This window comes from Sciurus vulgaris, assembly GCF_902686455.1.
Source record: "Sciurus vulgaris genome assembly, chromosome: 3".
Lineage (NCBI taxonomy): Eukaryota > Metazoa > Chordata > Mammalia > Rodentia > Sciuridae > Sciurus > Sciurus vulgaris.
Window position 1 is genome coordinate 14,443,888 of NC_136463.1, and position 17,211 is coordinate 14,461,098.

The 17,211-nt window shown below is 40.1% G+C and overlaps 1 protein-coding gene and 1 long non-coding RNA gene across 2 annotated transcripts in view; one reads left to right on the forward strand and one right to left on the reverse strand.

The window, feature by feature from the left end:
• LOC306656451 overlaps positions 1–17,211 on the reverse strand; it is a 561,410-nt gene that overhangs the window by 433,368 nt on the left and 110,831 nt on the right. The gene's annotated exons all lie outside the window — the stretch shown is intronic.
• Positions 5,055–15,847, forward strand: KPNA2 (karyopherin subunit alpha 2). Its single transcript, XM_079131604.1, has 11 exons — positions 5,055–5,183; positions 6,501–6,598; positions 6,766–6,903; positions 10,079–10,167; positions 10,813–11,081; positions 11,479–11,573; positions 11,670–11,933; positions 12,114–12,347; positions 12,894–13,076; positions 14,532–14,681; positions 15,499–15,847. The coding sequence occupies exons 2-11, from the start codon at positions 6,524–6,526 to the stop codon at positions 15,589–15,591; spliced, it is 1,590 nt and encodes a 529-aa protein (XP_078987730.1). The 5' UTR covers positions 5,055–5,183; positions 6,501–6,523; the 3' UTR covers positions 15,592–15,847.

Here is a 17,211-nt window from a genome sequence, read left to right on the forward strand (position 1 = left end):
GCCATCTCTCACATCCGAATATCAATGAAATCCCCACCTTTCATACGATCTCAGTCCTGATCTAAACAGTTCAAAAATGCCTCTTTTTCTGTGAGTCTTTTGCCAACTTCTTAATCCCAGTACTAATTCTTCATTCAATTTGGGGATTTGGGTTACTAGCGACAAAAGCCAACTTTGAACTGTGTTACTTAAAGAGTCACTCTAGCTGCTATAAAAGATAAACCCTACAATATATCTGTGACTTTTCACAAAAGACTCCCCCCCGCTTCATGGAAAACCTAAGATAGGAGTTTCTGAGTGGCAGGTGATACAGGGACCCAGAATACTTCCATATGCAGCTCCAACATCTTCCACATATGGCCCCACTGTGGTCATGCTCATCTGCTTCAAGCCAAGAAAAAGGAGATAAAGACATAATAACTTCCTAAGATTCAGAAGACAAACATCATGTTCATGTGAACTAGATGAATGGTCCCACCAGATCTAAGGAGACTGGGAAATAGATGGCTAGGCAGTCACTTTCCAACAATGATTATTCCAAATGGAGAGTGGAATGTGAGCTTCAGTGGAGAATTAGCAATTTCTGCCTCAGAAAGGGAATTTGAAAAATGTGTAATTCACAGAACTGAAAGATGAGTTAACAAGAAGGCCTAGAAGGAAGGCAGAAACCAAAGGATGTCAACCTCAGCAGCACGTGGGCCCTGTCTTTCTCTAGGCTGCTGCTTTCTGACCGCTCAGCTCTAGTCCCATTATTTCTCTGCATGTTTCTGCTCAATATTCAGGTTTATAAGACAGCAAATCTGAATGGATGTTATGGACTGAATGTTTGTCTCCCCCAGCCCAACTCATAAGTTGAATCCCTGAGCCCCAGTATAATATTTGGAGATGGGGGGTTTGCATGGTAATTAGGGCTAGCTGGGGTTCTGAAGGTAGGACCCTCACATTGGGTAAGTGCCCTAATAAGAGGAGATACCAGAAAGCTTTTGCAATTTTAAGAAAATAACTTTCTGTTCTTTAAATCTGTTGGCCTGTGATATTTTGTTGCGGCAGTCTAGCAGACTATGGAAATACTAGAACTCTTGGGTGCAAGTAACAAGATCATTATTAGTCATTAGTTAGAAATCTTCCACTTGGGACAGAAACTTAAGATGGTTTATCTGGAACATACAAAGAATACCTGGGCTTATTAAATGGTAGTACCAAGGGTATTCTGATTACAGATATGGTTAGATCTAGAGTCTCAGTGTTCGAATGTCATTGGCCATGTGTCTTGAACCCAGGGCCTTGTGCATGGGAGGCAAGCACTCTACCAACTGAGCTATCTCCCCAGCTCCGGCCATGTCTCTTACCAATCATATAAGCCATCCAATCCATTGAATTATGGCTTGGTCGGCCTTTTTCTGGATATACTTGTACTTACCCTCTGTTAGATAATTTATTCATGTTCCTGACTTTAAGCTACTGTTTATGCCATCTATTCTCAGTTTTAAATCTCCTGATAGCATCTTAGAAATTCAGGCCTATATAAGTTAAATTTCAGCCTAACTGAAGTCTCAGAAGCACCTGTATCATTCATTCATCTAATGAAAATTTATTGTCTACCTACCACCTGCCAGACACTGTTCCAAGTAGTGGACAAAATAGATCAAAACTGGGGCTGGGGAGATAGCTCAGTTGGTAGAGTGCTTGCCTTGTAAGCACAAGGCCCTGGGTTTGATCCCCAGCACCAAAAAAAAAAAAAAAAAAAAAAAAAAAAAAAAAATAGATCAAGACTCTTGCTCTCATTGAACTTCCATTCTAGTGGAGTTGGTAAGGGGATTAAAATCTCACTTAAGGAATCCTTCCAATGCAAGTCACACAACACTCAGCTTTATTTGTCTTAGTGAAAAAGGGGATTTATTGAGCTGTAATCAGAGTTCACGAATACAACCAGCTTCAGGCTTGAGCTGATTCAGCTTTGTCTCTAGGATCTACCTTTTGGATTTGCTTCTCTGGAACAGTTCCATTCTCAGGTTCACATAATCACAGCACACAGTCCAGTGGAAGAACATCTTACTGTCAAAGGTTTCAGTGAACATTTGATCTCATTGTTACATCTTTATCACTGTCTTGGACTATTTTACATTGCTATAACAAAATACGAGGTTTTAGCTATTGTACAAAGAAAAGAGGTTTATTTAGCTTAATAGATTTGGAGGTCCAAAGAGCATGATGCTGGCACCTGTTCAGCTCTGACAAGGGCCATCTTGGCTACATCACAACTTGGCATATGGCATCATGGCAGAAGCACTTTTGAGAAGGAACAATAGAAATATCACAAGGTGAGATAGGAGGCAAGAAACATTCAGGGCCAAGCTTATTTAATTTAGTTCAATTTATTTATTTAGTGGTTTTGGGGATTGAACCCAAGGGTCCTTTACCACTGAGTTACATCTTTTATTTTATTTCGGTGTAGATGGACACAATACCTTTATTTTATTTAGTTATTTATTTTTTATGTGGTGCTGAGGATTGAACCCACTGCCTCACACATGGTAGGCAAGCACTCTACCACTGAGCTACCACCACAGACCCTCTTTTTATTTTTATTTATTTTAAATTTTTTTTGCAGTTGTAGATGAACAGAATGCCTTTATTTTATATATTTATTTTTATGTGGTGCTAAGGATCGAACCCAGTGCCTCACATATGCCAGGTAAGCACTCAGCCACCAAGCTACAGCCCCAACCCACATATTTTTATTTTTGAGACAGGATCTTGCCAAATTGCCCAGGCTGGTCTCCATCTTGCAATCCTCCTACCTTAGCCTATAAGTAGCTGGGACTACAGGCATGTGCCACTATGTCGGCAGACTTGCTCTTTTTATAACAACCCACTCTCTCAGGAACTGACGCAAGTCCCATCATATGACACTGGTCCCTTCTGAGGCAAGCCTCCAATGACCTAACTACTTCCCATTAGGCCACATTTCTTGAAGATTCCACAGTCTCTCAAACTCTGCCACATTGGGGACCAGGCTTCCATTGGGGATACTCTCAAGCCATAGTCAAACCACACCATCACAACCACCGTACCAACTTCTGTGTTTGGGGAATGGAATGTTCCCATTGGCCTAGGCCAGATAAGGCCCTTCCTGTATTTCCATCTAAACTACAACACCAGGAGTGGTAGAGTATGGTTCCTCAGAACAACACTATCTTTTCTTCAACTGCAACTTTCACATTATACTTCTGTTTCAGGTCATTTTCAAGTTGCAGTACAGAATAGAGAATGAGAACAAGGATCATGGAAATATAATGTCTGGGTCCAAATCCTGTCTCTGTCATATTTTGGCCACATAAGCCTAGGCAATTACTTAAGCACTCAAGATTGTCTTCTCATCTGTTGAGATAATAGTTCTACCTCAGAGAAATGTGACAAATATATTAATTAATTTACTACACTCAGAATACTTTTTTTTTTTTTTGTCCTGGGGATCAAACCCAGGGGTGCTTTACTACTAAGCTACATCCCCAGCCCTTTTTTAAATTTTAATTTTTTTGAAACAGGTCCTAAGTTGCTGAGGCTGGCTTTGAACTTGCAATCCTCCTGCCTCTGCCTCCCAAGCTACTGGAATTACAGGTGTGTACCACCCATGCCCGGCTCAGAATACTTCTGGGAACATCTTCTCAAGCAAAAGAGAAACCAATTTAACAATAAAGGAAATGCATTGGATCACATAAGTGTGCAAACCTTCAGAAGTATCACTGCAACCTTCAGGCATAGGGCAGACTGTTGGTCAGAGCTCTCAAGATTTTTCTACAAATTTTCTTACTCAATTTCTAAGGACTCACATTCTTGTTTTAAAGAACAGTGCCTGCTTTCCTTCAACCACTAAACAAAAGGGATAGGCTTCCCAAATGGATGAATTTAGGTCATGTGCCTGCCCCTGAACCATTCACAGTAGCCAAGAAAATGCTTTGCAGTGATTGGCTTAGGAATGAATTCTTTCCACATTCTTCCATTTAGGGGGATGGGATTATGCCAAGTGCTAGTAAGAGCAACCCCCTATGAGCTCCTTGGCAGGGACACACCAAGTGAGGCTGGCATGAATGCCTGCAAGGGAGGACAAAGTTCAGTTTGAATTTACTTGTAGTAAAAAATAAACCAATATAATTTTCCTACAATACTCCCTTTTGGGGACACAGGAAAACTGCAGAACGAAAACAAAAACGACCCGTGATTCAGATGCTCAAAACCATCTTTGATGTATTTTAAAAAGAAATACATGGCAAAACTTTGATGATTTGCTGTGTGATTATATAAGGGAAGGTCTCCCACCCGCCTTGACACATTTTGAAATATTCAGGGATAAAGGGACATATTTCTGAAACACTGAAAAGGCTCAAAGATGTATAAAAATCAGATATATGTATGCACGTATACACGTCTACATCGAAATAGCAAAAGTGACAAAATATTTGGCAAATCTAGGTAAGATTTTGCGATTCTGTATTTGAAATTATTTTAAACTGTAAAGTTAAAAAAGAGTTTGGAGAAAGAGTCATAATATAAATTTTGTTACCAAATTTGCAGCTTCTACATGGTCTCATGCACAATAAAAAAAAAAAAAAAAAAATCGAAACTGAAAAATGCAACAAATCTGCTCCACCGCGTCCAGAAACTCCTGCCAAGTCCCTTCCTATGAGAAAAAAAAATATTGATTTTTTCTTAATATAATGAGTTTTAGGATCATTTTGTATTATTTAAGGCACCAGCGCAGAAACAAGAAACAGGACCACAAACACCGCACAAACGCGGAGCACCCCTAAGCTGGGGCCAGAAGGGGCTGTGAACCGCCCCTTCGCGCTGCATGCCGGGTCCTGGAGTCCGCCCACTCCAGCCTGCAAAGTGCTCTGGGATCGCCGGGCCACTCCCTCATCTCGCGATGTTGTGCTCCCCTTCTTCTAGGCCCTATCCCGCCCCCCCACTCCCCGCCTAACGTGTTTTTCAAATCCACCAATGGGTGCACAGCTTAGGCTCGAACCAGCCAATCGGAGTGCGGAGTCACCGGGAAATTTAAATCGCGCCGGCCGGCTGCACGAGGCACACCGTCTCTGGGCTGAGCCGCGGTGGACGTTTCGAGGGCAGCTGATCCGCAACCTGCGAGCCGCCTCCTGTGGAAGCCTGAGCCCGCTGTGCAGGTACAGACTCAGACCACAGCCGGTGTCCGAGGGAACTGTTGGCCAGCGGTCGGCCCTCGGTTTGTGGACGGCGGGAGGGAGGCCCGGGGTTTACTCTGGGCCTGGCCTTGGCCTCCCAGGTTGACGCGGCCTTGGGGCGTCGGTCGTTGACCAGGCGGGTTAATTTCGCAATGCGGGGTGGGGGCTCTCGGGACCTAGGCGCTGCCAACCGCAGCGCGTCGCGGCCCGGAGAATCCAGGAGACAGGACCGAGGGCGAATGTCCCAGGGTGGGCACGGTGTCCCTGGCCTCTCCACCCATTCCCCGCTGTATCTTCTCGGGGAAGGGGCTGGGGACACAAGGGCAGAGAGGCTGGAGATGAGGGTAGAGGTGGCAGTTGGAGAAGGCTCTCCCCAACACATAGGCCCTAGGTAGACTTGTCACAGTGTCACAGCACAGTGAACGAGCATAGTGGAATTAAAAGATAGCAAATTGTGAGGAGGGCTTTGGCTTTTGTCATCTTCTGGAGTATGCTTTTAAGTGACAGTCTGACGCACAATTGATGTCATTCTAATTGGATACATTCACTGGAAATCTTTGAAAATGAAAATGTGTGCGAGATGCTGAAGATGCAGCCCAGTGTCACAAGTTTGCAGTGTTGGCACGATGCACCGATTTTTATTTAACTTTCAAGTCTGGACAGTGGGCTCATTTTGGTCATTTTAAAAGACAGTAAGGCAGGGAGCGCCTTCAGAGGATCTGGATTTAGTGCCCTAAGGACATTTTTTTTTTTTTTAAGTGAACCGGGGTCCCCTACTTTGTGTTCCATTAACTATAATGAACTCTAGAGTGCCAATGATGTGGTGACCAGAGCTTGTGGCTTCTGAGCACTTAAAAAGTGACTAGTTCAAAATGAAATAGCAGTATTCTGTGTAAGACACACTGTGTGCTATGTGAAATACACACTGGATTTCCAAAATGTGTAAAAAAAAAAAAAATGTAAAAATCCCGATTTTTTATATTGATACCATTTTGAGAAATATTTTGGATGGATGTGTTGTTAAAATATCAAAATTAATTTTGCTTTTTGTTTTCATGTGGTTACAGGAGATTTTAAATTTGTATGGCTTGAATTATATTTCTGATGCACAGTTTCCTTTTAGAGAGCAGGAGACAATTATCCTTTGATTAAAACTGTATCCATAGCACTGGAAAACTTGAAGTTCCTTCTTGGTATAGAGGTGGATTCAATTTTTGCTTGATAATTCTATTCTTATTTGGTTTCATTATTGACAAAGCAAAATGATAAAAGGGAAGTTTTTTCTCTCCCATCTTTTAGCTTTCTCCCTTTGTCTCATAACCATGTCCACCAATGAGAATGCTAATTCACCAGCTGCCCGGCTTAACAGATTCAAGAACAAGGGAAAAGACAGTACAGTGAGTACCTTCTGTTGTTTTTTTGTAGTACTTTTCAAATGAGAGGATACTTGAGAAGGAGGGAAGACTTAGAAGGATTTTTTTTTTTTTTTTTTTTAATTAAAATGCCCTTACTTGGCAACAAAAATTGATGTGGTAGGTGAAATGATCCATTATCTTTTCTCAAGGAAATGAGGCGGCGCCGAATAGAAGTTAATGTGGAGCTGAGGAAAGCTAAGAAGGATGACCAGATGCTGAAAAGGAGAAATGTAAGCTCCTTTCCTGATGATGCTACTTCGCCACTACAGGAAAACCGCAACAACCAGGTAAATATAGTTTAGTTTATGAATTATAGTAAATCCAGAAAATCAGTATGAATGTTTCTTGGAAATTTAAATAATATTCCATAGTATTATGGTTTTGACTATCAATTAGTGAAGATTATTTTCTGTTCCCAATCAGCAGTTCTTATTGTCTTCTTTTCTACTCATCCTCTATAATCTACTGAAGCTGATTCCAAAGTCTTTGGGTTCTGACCTTGCTGCAGGTTCTCTGCATTTCTAGCTGCTAGCTGGTACCTTGACCTAACTGTTTCAGTGTTAACTGTGTTCAGAACTAACCACTTTGCAACTTAATTCAGACATTTTTGATGTTCTCTATTTTTTTTATTTTTAATTTTTTTGGTATTCTTTATCATCAGTGTTCAAGTCTTTTTCCTCCTGAAATATTTATGGTAATGTCCTAATTTATCTTATTCCCTGAATTCCGTGTCATATACTCTTTTCTTAAAATTTTCCAAAACTACAGTTGTGTGCCACACTGTTTACTTTAAATACAGACTGTAAATATGGTGCTCCCATAGGATTATAATGGAACTGGAATAGGAATGCTTAGCTAAAGAAGAGACAAGAGAAAAAGAAAACTGCAGGAAAAAAAAAAAAAAAAAAAAAAAACTCCTCAAGAAGTGAAGGATTGAACAGAAGGTTTTGTAGCCTCAATAAGCTTCTTAAAATATTTAAGCTGAGCATTGGACTGCCAGCCTGTAATCCTAGCTATTTGGGAGACTGAGGCAGGAGGATCATAAGTTCAGGGATAGTTTGAGCAACTTATCTAGAACCTGCCCCCCAAAAAATGAAAAGGTGTGGGGATGTAGCTCAGTGTCACCAGGTTCAATCTTCAGTATGGGAGTCCAAAACATGGACTGAAAGTGTTTTCATGAATAGAATATGTTCATAGTACATTTTCTCCTTAATAAGCAAAACTGTGATGAAAACAACAAAAGCAAACCACCATGGGCACATTTCTAAAAAGAATGATTCCTTCTTAAAAAGAGCTTGAGGCAGATCCTTCAGGAGGTGTTTCAGAAGGCACTGTTATAGGAAGTGCCAGATTCATGTGCAATACTGCCTCTGTAGACCTCTGGTGGGCTGAGATGGGGAGGTGGAAGAGGGTGACACATGTAGTGCTAACCCTGTACCGGCCTAGGCTGATGTGTATACTCATATCTTAGTTTTTAATTTAAAAAGTATATAAAGTTCAAGATGAAAAAGAACTAATAAAATGAGGATTAAATCTTTTTACTGTATTTCTACTATACCTTTTTTACATTTAAATATGCTGGATACACAAATACTTGACATTGTGCTAGAATTGCCTATAGGTACAATAACATGCTGTATAGGTTTGTAACCCAGGAGCAATAGTTCATATACCTTTAGCCTAGGAGTGTTGTAGACTGTACTGTCCAGGTTTGTGTAAATACATCCTGAGATGTTTGTACAAGGATAAAAATCACCAAACAACGCCATTTCTCAGACTGTATCCCCAGCATTAAATGATGTCTGATTACTGTTTCAGGCATGTTCTCTCTGCTCTAAATCAGTACTCTATATGAAGGACCTCAATAAATTAGACCCAGTTTAGATCTTTGGATGTATCCCTTTCATCTTAAAAAATACTGGGCACAGGCCTACATTTTTTTTTCCCTCCACATTATGTTCTCCTTTAGCACTCTACATTTACCTTTATTTTATTCCCATTGAATGCTGTTTTTTTTTTTTTTTTTTTTTTTTCCATTTCCTAAGTTCTGGGGATCTAATTCAGGGCTTTTCGCGTTCTAGGCATGAGCTCTACCACTGAACTGTACCTCCAGCTCTTCCTGTGAGCTTTTTTCTTTGTTTGTTGGTATTTTATTTAACCTATAGGTACTCTACCCTGAGATATACCCATACCCCAGGGTCTCACTAAGTTGCTGAGGCTGGTCTCCACTTTGTGATCCTCCTCCCTCAGGCCCCTGAGTAGTTGTAATTACAGGTGTGCAACACAACTCCTGACTCCTGTGTGCTTTTTCTAGGGTACTATTACTCAAATACTATCTCCTAACAGGAGACACACCATTCTCAGGATTCTATAGTTCCTGTTTCTACAGAAAATACAGAATGAATGTTGTCTAGAAATATTTATTCGTTGATTCGTTCATTTATTTTTTGTACCAGGGATTGAACTCAGGGGCACTTAACCACTGAATCCCCTCCGCAGCCCTTTTTTTGGTATTTTATTTAGAGACAGGGTCTCATTGAGTTGCTTAGGTCCTCACTGAGTTGCTGAGGCTGACTTTGAACTCATGATCCTCCTGCCTCAGCCTCCTGAGCTTCTGGGATTATAGGTGTGTGCCACTGTGCCTGGCCTGTAATACTTATATTTGTCTTCCTGTCACATTTACTGTTAAGTTGTGAGCTCCTAGAGAAAGGGACACTCCTTTTGGGTTTTGGTACCTGGTATTGAACCCAGGGGCACTTAACCACTGAGCCACATCCCCAACCCTTTTTAAAAATTTTTATTTTGAGACTTGCTAAGTTGCTTAGGGCCTCAGCCTCTTGAGCCACTGGGATTACTGGCGGGAGCAGTGGCACCCAGCTGACACTGTCTTATTTTTTAATTAATGGAAGCATTGGTTCTCAAATCCTTCTGCTGTGACTCAGCATACAACTTTTATGTTTGTAGAACTCGAACTTGGAAATTATATACATTACATGCTTAGTTATGAAAATACCCAGTACATTGCCTATAGCTCCTGTCTCTTTCTCCCGCAAAGCATATCTGTATGCAAGTGATTGAGACCAATGTAGTAATAACCTGTCTGCTCTAAATTTTAAAAAAAAAAATTAATATTGATAAACCTTTATCTTATTCATTTATTTATGTGTGGTGCTGAAAATCAAACCCAGTACCTTGTGCATGCTAGGAAGTGCTCCATCCCTGAGCCACAACCCTAGCCCCTGCTCTAAATTTTTGAAGTCAGAGTGCTTAAATAACTTGAGACTCCAGTGAAGGACCAAAACTGTTTTACATATAAAATAATATTTAGCAGGCAAAGTTAAATGTAGGGCTAAACTTTTAGTAACTGACTATAAATCTAAGTGTCTAAACAATGGCAAGCATGGATTATTTTGTTTATATTTGGTCTTAAAAATAATTTGTAAATTTCCACTTTTCTTTCAGGGCACTGTAAATTGGTCTGTTGATGACATTGTCAAAGGCATAAACAGCAACAATTTGGAAAGCCAACTCCAAGCTACTCAAGCTGCTAGGTAAGTCTTATGTTCTCTAGCATGGGCAACCTACAAAATTAGACTTATTAGAATTTTTTGGCTGGGAAGAACAGACAGATGGTGTGGGTAAGTTTAAGCCAGCCTTAGGCTTAGAATTTCTCCTGAGGTGAAACCAGGTGTGGTGGCACACATCTCTAATCCTAGCACCTCAGGAGACTGAGGCAGGAGAATCAAATTCAAGCCTCAGCAACTTAGACCCTGTCTCAAAGCAAAAAAAAAAAAAAAAGTTTTTTCTGTAGGTGACATTTTAAACTATACTTTTGTATAGTTCCCTAAAGTTTCACCCTGAGTGATAATTACTATTAATTTTTTGGTATACTTTAAAAACAAATTTTTTGTCAAAGTGGCACTTCAAGTCAAAGTATATTATAGATTTTTGTGAGGATGCAAAGGGAAGCAATCTACGTTACGGTCAATATTTTCAGTTTTGGGGAAAAAGGTAGTTAGCTGTCCCAAGTATATAGCACTGTATGTCATCTCTTCAGCAGCTTATCACATTGTCTTCAGCATGTAGTGCTCCATTTAAAAAGATTGTCTAAAGTTCTAAACGTTCAACCATTTTAAATTGGTTTTCTCATAAATGTTAATCACCTTCAACTTTTGTTTCTCTTTTTATCCTCTTAGGAAATTGCTTTCTCGGGAGAAACAGCCCCCCATAGACAACATAATCCGGGCTGGTTTGATTCCGAAATTTGTGTCCTTTTTGGGCCGAACTGATTGTAGTCCCATTCAGTTTGAGTCTGCATGGGCTCTCACTAACATTGCTTCTGGAACATCAGAACAGACCAAGGCTGTGGTGGATGGAGGTGCTATCCCAGCATTCATTTCTCTCTTGGCATCTCCACACGCTCACATCAGTGAACAAGCTGTGTGGGCTCTAGGAAACATTGCAGGTATGCGCACTTAAAATTCTTTTGACTGAATGTATCTAATCATAATGAGGTGGGAAAAGGGCTGTGTTACAATTAATAGTGACCTTTGTGTCACGTTTTAATCTTGCTTTAGGCCCTTATTATGGATGAGAGAGGCATCTAAAAAAGGCACCAGAGAGGCATCTAAGTAAGTTAGGGAATTTCTGATGGTGTATTCAGTCACTGAACAATGATGGTGCTGGACAAGTAAATGCAATTAATCTTTTTTTAAAAAATTCTTTTAGTTGTAGATGGATACAATACCTATATTTTATTTATTTATGTGGTACTGAGGATCGAACCCAGTGCCCCATGCACTTGAGGCAAGCACTGTACCACTGAACCACAACCCCAGGCCTAATCTTGCTTTTGTTTTCAGGTGATGGTTCAGTTTTCCGAGACTTGGTTATCAAATATGGCGCAGTGGACCCACTGCTGGCTCTTCTTGCAGTTCCTGATATGTCAACTTTAGCAGTAAGTTACTGACATAAGTAAAGCTACTTGTGTTTTTATTCTGATTTCTCCTACCTTCGTAGGACAGGCCATCATTCCTTTTTTCTTTCTCCCTAGTGTGGTTACTTACGTAATCTCACCTGGACACTTTCAAACCTTTGTCGCAACAAGAATCCTGCACCCCCATTAGATGCTGTTGAGCAAATTCTTCCCACTTTAGTTCGTCTCCTGCATCATGATGATCCAGAAGTACTAGCTGATACCTGCTGGGCTATTTCCTACCTTACTGATGGTCCAAATGAACGCATTGAAATGGTTGTGAAAACAGGAGTTGTGCCCCAACTTGTGAAGCTTCTGGGAGCTTCTGAATTGCCAATTGTGGTAAGTTAATCATTAGATTACAGAATAAAAGTAGGATTGATAATGTTGAAATATTATTTATTTTCAGGCAATGATGGGCCTCTTGCTTGTCAAAACTTTTAGGATAGAGAACTTTTGGACAATGCTAGAAAAAGTAAAAGGTGTAACCATCAGCATAATTTTTTTTTTTTTTCTTTTCAGACTCCTGCTTTACGAGCTATAGGGAATATTGTGACTGGAACAGATGAACAGACTCAAGTTGTGATAGATGCAGGTGCACTTGCAGTCTTTCCAAGCCTGCTAACTAACCCCAAAACTAATATTCAGAAGGAAGCTACATGGACAATGTCAAACATCACAGCTGGCCGACAGGACCAGATACAGCAAGTTGTCAATCATGGATTAGTCCCATTCCTTGTTGGTGTGCTCTCTAAGGTAACAAAATCTTAGGATTTAATCAGATGACCTTTGGTATTTATGGGGAGGCTTGCCTGGTAAGATTTTTTTCCAGTACTAGGGATTGAACCCAGAGGTGCTTTGCCCTGCTGGCTCTTTTTTTTTTTTTTTTTAAACTGGGGACATAGGGTCTCACTAAGTTGCTATGGCTGGCCTTGAACTTGTGATCCTCCTGCCTCAGCCTCCAAAGCTGTTGGAATTGTGAGTGTGCCCCACCATGTCCAACAAGATTCTTTAATTTTTTTCTTTATTTGTAGATGGACCAAATACTTTTATTTTTACTTGTTTATTTTTATGTTGTAGTGAGGATCAAACCCAGTGCCTCGTACATGCTAGGCAAGCCCCCCCCCCAGCAAGATTCTTAAAGGACATTGTTGTATAGTGCATAATAGCTATTAACCCCTTTCATTCAAGGTTGGATAAAACCAGTTGGGTAGTTTTACTCATTTTTCTTGTGAGATAGTACCTTTGGGATATCATTTGTATGACTTTTCTGAAGCAAAACCATTTTCTTATGCTTATCAGGCAGACTTTAAGACACAAAAGGAAGCTGTATGGGCTGTGACCAATTATACAAGTGGTGGGACAGTTGAACAGATTGTATACCTTGTTCATTGTGGCATAATAGAACCATTGATGAACCTTTTAACTGCGAAAGATACCAAAATTATTCTGGTTATTCTGGATGCCATTTCAAATATCTTTCAGGTAAGTCCTAACAAGGTAGCATTTGTTTCAATTTTCATTTGTCATAATCATTTTACTATTTAGACTTGGTGGGGGCAGTTAAGTGTACTCAGTAGGCCATAGAATCTGAATCAGGAAGTCCGTTGAGGTGGAACCACATTCTCTTTTTTGAAGAATGGGGTCTCTTGCCAGTGCTACTCTTGAATTCCTAGGTTTAAGCCATCCTCCTGCTTCATCCTTTTGAATAGCTGGGACTACTCATCGTGCCCAGCTGGACCACACCTGATAAAAGATCCAGTGGGATTACAAGTGATACAAAGGAGATGGGAAGTGGATGATGTATGTGTCTTAAAGTCAGGTCCTTCAGTGGAGATTACCCATACCAAATTTTGGTGAAATTAAATTTGAATGACTCATTTATCTAATTATTTTTCTTTTGATTCCATCTCTAATTTAACCAAGCATGCCAGCATCTGACAGTTTGTCATAGTGATTGGTGGTTGATAAGTCCTACTCATCGACTTCTACACTTGGGATTCTGGAGATTTTTACATATAGAGTGCAGTCTGGAATGAGGAATGCTAGTGTTACTGTAGATGTGGAGTGTTCCTATTCCCCTCATCTAAAACCCCAAAATTATTTTGAGGCAAATCAGTTATGTCATCTGTATATTTATGTATCTCCTAAAAACTGAGGCCTTTTAAAAAAATATAATTTTCACCTGATGTGGTGGTATGCCCTACCCAGCTACTTGGAAGGAGGCTGAGGCAAGAGGATTGCCAAGTTTGAGGCCAGCTTGGCCAGCTTGGTAAGATATTCAGAAATTTTGTAAAGGGGCTAGGGATGTAGTTCAGTAGTAGCACCCTTAAGTTCATTCCCTCGTAACCACTCTAAATTCCATACAATTCTTATACTTAATAAATTCTTTTTTTTTTTTTTGGGTGCTGGGGATCGAACCCAGGACCTTGTGCTTACAAGGCAAGCACTCTACCGACTGAGCTATCTCCCCAGCCCCTACTTAATAAATTCTTACTAATATAAATAAATAGTCCAGAGAAATGTATTTTTAGCACATCATAAGCCATGTTTGGCCCTAATCAGTGATTCTTCACCTTCACTACACTTTGAGATTATCTAAGATGTTTTTACAGAGGAATAATTCTGTTTTCAGGGCAGATCAATTGAACTTGAATGTAGTGTTACTTTACTAATTGCCTATGTGATTTTGATGCGTGGAAAAGGTTGAGATCTAAGATCTCTGTGGTTGACAACTATAATAAATAGTAGTTGCTAGAGATTTGAGCACCTTGAAAATTTCAAGAAAATGTAAAATGGACATAAAATTATCAAGGGTTATTGAAGCAACTGTTAAGGATTTATTTTTGTCTGCTGGATATTAATATGAAAATATGGATGTCTTTGTCATTGAAACAACATTCAGAGTACAGGCAAGTAAACTTGGAAATTTTTTTTTAGGCTGCTGAGAAACTAGGTGAAACTGAGAAACTGAGTATAATGATTGAAGAATGTGGAGGTTTGGACAAAATTGAAGCTCTACAGAACCACGAAAATGAGTCTGTGTACAAGGCCTCATTAAACTTGATTGAGAAGTATTTTTCAGTAGAGGTGAGTAACGGATGGTAATATTAACTTGGAAAATACACATGTAAAGTCAAGCTCATGAAATTTTTGCCTTTGTACTTTTTAAAATGAGTCCTGTGTTCTTGTTAAGTAGAGCAAACTTATCAGTGTTTGTAGGATTTACTGTATTTATTTGCTCCTCTAACATTTGGCCTGATGGTGGTATTTAACCCAAGAGATTACTTTAATGAACAGCCTTGGGGACATCTTAAGAGTATCCCAAGGCTGTTTATGGATGTCTGTGGAAGTTGATGGAGAAGTGGGCTAAGCTTAGGATCGTTCTGTGTGTTGATTAATAAGTGTTGCTTCCTTTCCTACTGAAAAGTGATAGGTGGAGAAGAAAAAATTCAACTTTTCTGTCAGTGTAGTAGCATTCCTTAACCCATTCAGAACCTTTTCTTAGGCACTAATAAATTGACCAAGTGTTAGCAGCCCTCTTTCTCTTCCTCCCTATGTCAGATACTAGAATATGGTGCACAAATAAAGGTGAAATATGCAGATGAAGCTCTTAGGAATAAATGCACACTGATTTGCTCAGTGTGGTGGTACACACCTATAATCCCAGATCCTTAGGAGGCTGAGGCAGGATTGCAAGTTCAAGGCCAGCCTGGGCAACTTAGTGAGACCCTGCCTCAAAATACAAATGAAAAGGACTGGGGATCTAGCTCAATTGCAGAGCACCCCTGGGTTCAACCCCAGTACCACAGAAACAAAAGAATAAATGCAGACTGCTAGGCAGGCTATTGCTTAGAAGTGTGCCATGTTTGTGGTTTATAGTATTGTTGTTTTTAAATCTTTCCAGGAAGAGGAAGATCAAAATGTTGTGCCAGAAACTACCTCTGAGGGCTATACCTTCCAAGTTCAAGATGGGACTCCTGGGACCTTTAACTTCTAGGCTGTACAGCTGAGGCATAAAGTTTGTTGTGTACTGTGTTCGGTATAAGTTTGTCTTACTGTTTCTCTACTAAGAGCTCTTTTTAAATGTGGTTTGTTATTGTAGCACTTTTTACAACAAAACTATACTTGAACAGTTCCAAACTGTACATACTGTATGAAACTTGTCCTCTAAATGGGTTTCTTATTTCTATGTGGAATTTCATATCTTACAGTGTCCTGTAAATAAAGATTAAATTCCACCCTTTTCTTCTTTACTTCACCATGCTTGTGTGTTGCTTTATAACTTGGGACTCCTAATTGTAAAAGAAGAGTAACCTAAGGTGACTGATGTAACTAACCCGAGGTGGTTCCTGGTTGCAAAAATCATTTGATGCAGATTTGTGATGTCATCAAGGAGACACCCCTTTTTTTTCATGCCAGATTTTGAGCCTCCTGGCTTTTGTCAAGGATTCTTCTCCTCTTGGTCCTATTGGTTGTCATGGCTGTTCTAGAACTTGTGATCCTCTTGCCTCAGCCTCCCAGGTAACTGGGATTATAGGCGTGCTCTACTGTACCCTGCTGAATCTTAAAATTAATCACAAATATCTCCTGGAGCTATAAGTGGAATTTATTCCTCCTAAAGTTCTGGCACAAAAGTAGTTCCAGGTGAAACCCAGCTGCATATTTGCATATGTGGGAAAGTTTACCTGGAAGTTCTAATTTATGAAGGGTGGGTGGTTTGTCTTCTTTTTCAAGGCTCGTGCTCACCTGTTCTGAGAAAGAACCACAAAAAAGTGTTAACTACAGTATCCTGTAATCCTTAGGAAAAAAAATATAGTGCATCTTTTAAGTACTGTGATCAGTTTTCTGCTCGTTTGATTTGTGGAAAAGAGTAAACCAAGTCTCCACTGCTGAAATGTGGAGCACTGACAACTGCTTTTCCCGATGGAACCTGTGCATGTGGAGGTGGGGATGTGGATGTAACACCAAAAAGTGGTTTATGACCTGCAGAGCTACTGTATTCAGTAAAGAAGACATTTTTTAAAAGTTGTTAGTGTACTGCCACAGATCTCCTCATACCTTCTCTTGACTGCACATGAGGATATTCTCCCCAAGTTCATCAACATGCACATAAATAACATTTTGTCTTTTGCAGATAACAAGGTTTTAAGTTCCTTCGATGGAACAAAATGTTTAATACTTATCGTGTTTGGGTACAAAACTAGAGCACACTGGCTAATGCTTATTTAAAACACTTCCTAAAGCCAAGTTCCCAGCATGGAACACAGCCTCCGTGGTACGCATGGTCCTGAGCATTTTGTTTGGAGCCTTGGGTTACTTTCAGCTTTTCCTGTACAAAGTCTCCCATAAAGGGAGGGGAAGAGAAGTGACAAACCATGGCTGTACCTTGCTACCTACTTCTCACTCTCTCCTCTTTCCTTTCCCCACCCTGAGTCCTTTCTAGAAGCTGGATCTTCAACTTGAGAAAAGGTAATGTAAACCTTTACACTCCAGGCTTCTGCTTTAAGACAGGAGCTTACTACTTCAGGGGGCCTAGTAGACACACTTCAAGTGTAAGGTCTGAATTTGTTAAAGGCATGACTCAACGGTGAGGTTATGGACAGGAGCTAGCTAATTT

Coding starts and splice junctions, on each gene's coding strand:
- KPNA2 (XM_079131604.1), top strand. CDS start 6,524: ATGTCCACCAATGAGAATGCTAATTCACCAGCTGCCCGGCTTAACAGA. Junction 10,168..10,812: donor CAAGCTACTCAAGCTGCTAG/GTAAGTCTTATG, acceptor TTATCCTCTTAG/GAAATTGCTTTCTCGGGAGA. Junction 13,077..14,531: donor CCATTTCAAATATCTTTCAG/GTAAGTCCTAAC, acceptor ATTTTTTTTTAG/GCTGCTGAGAAACTAGGTGA.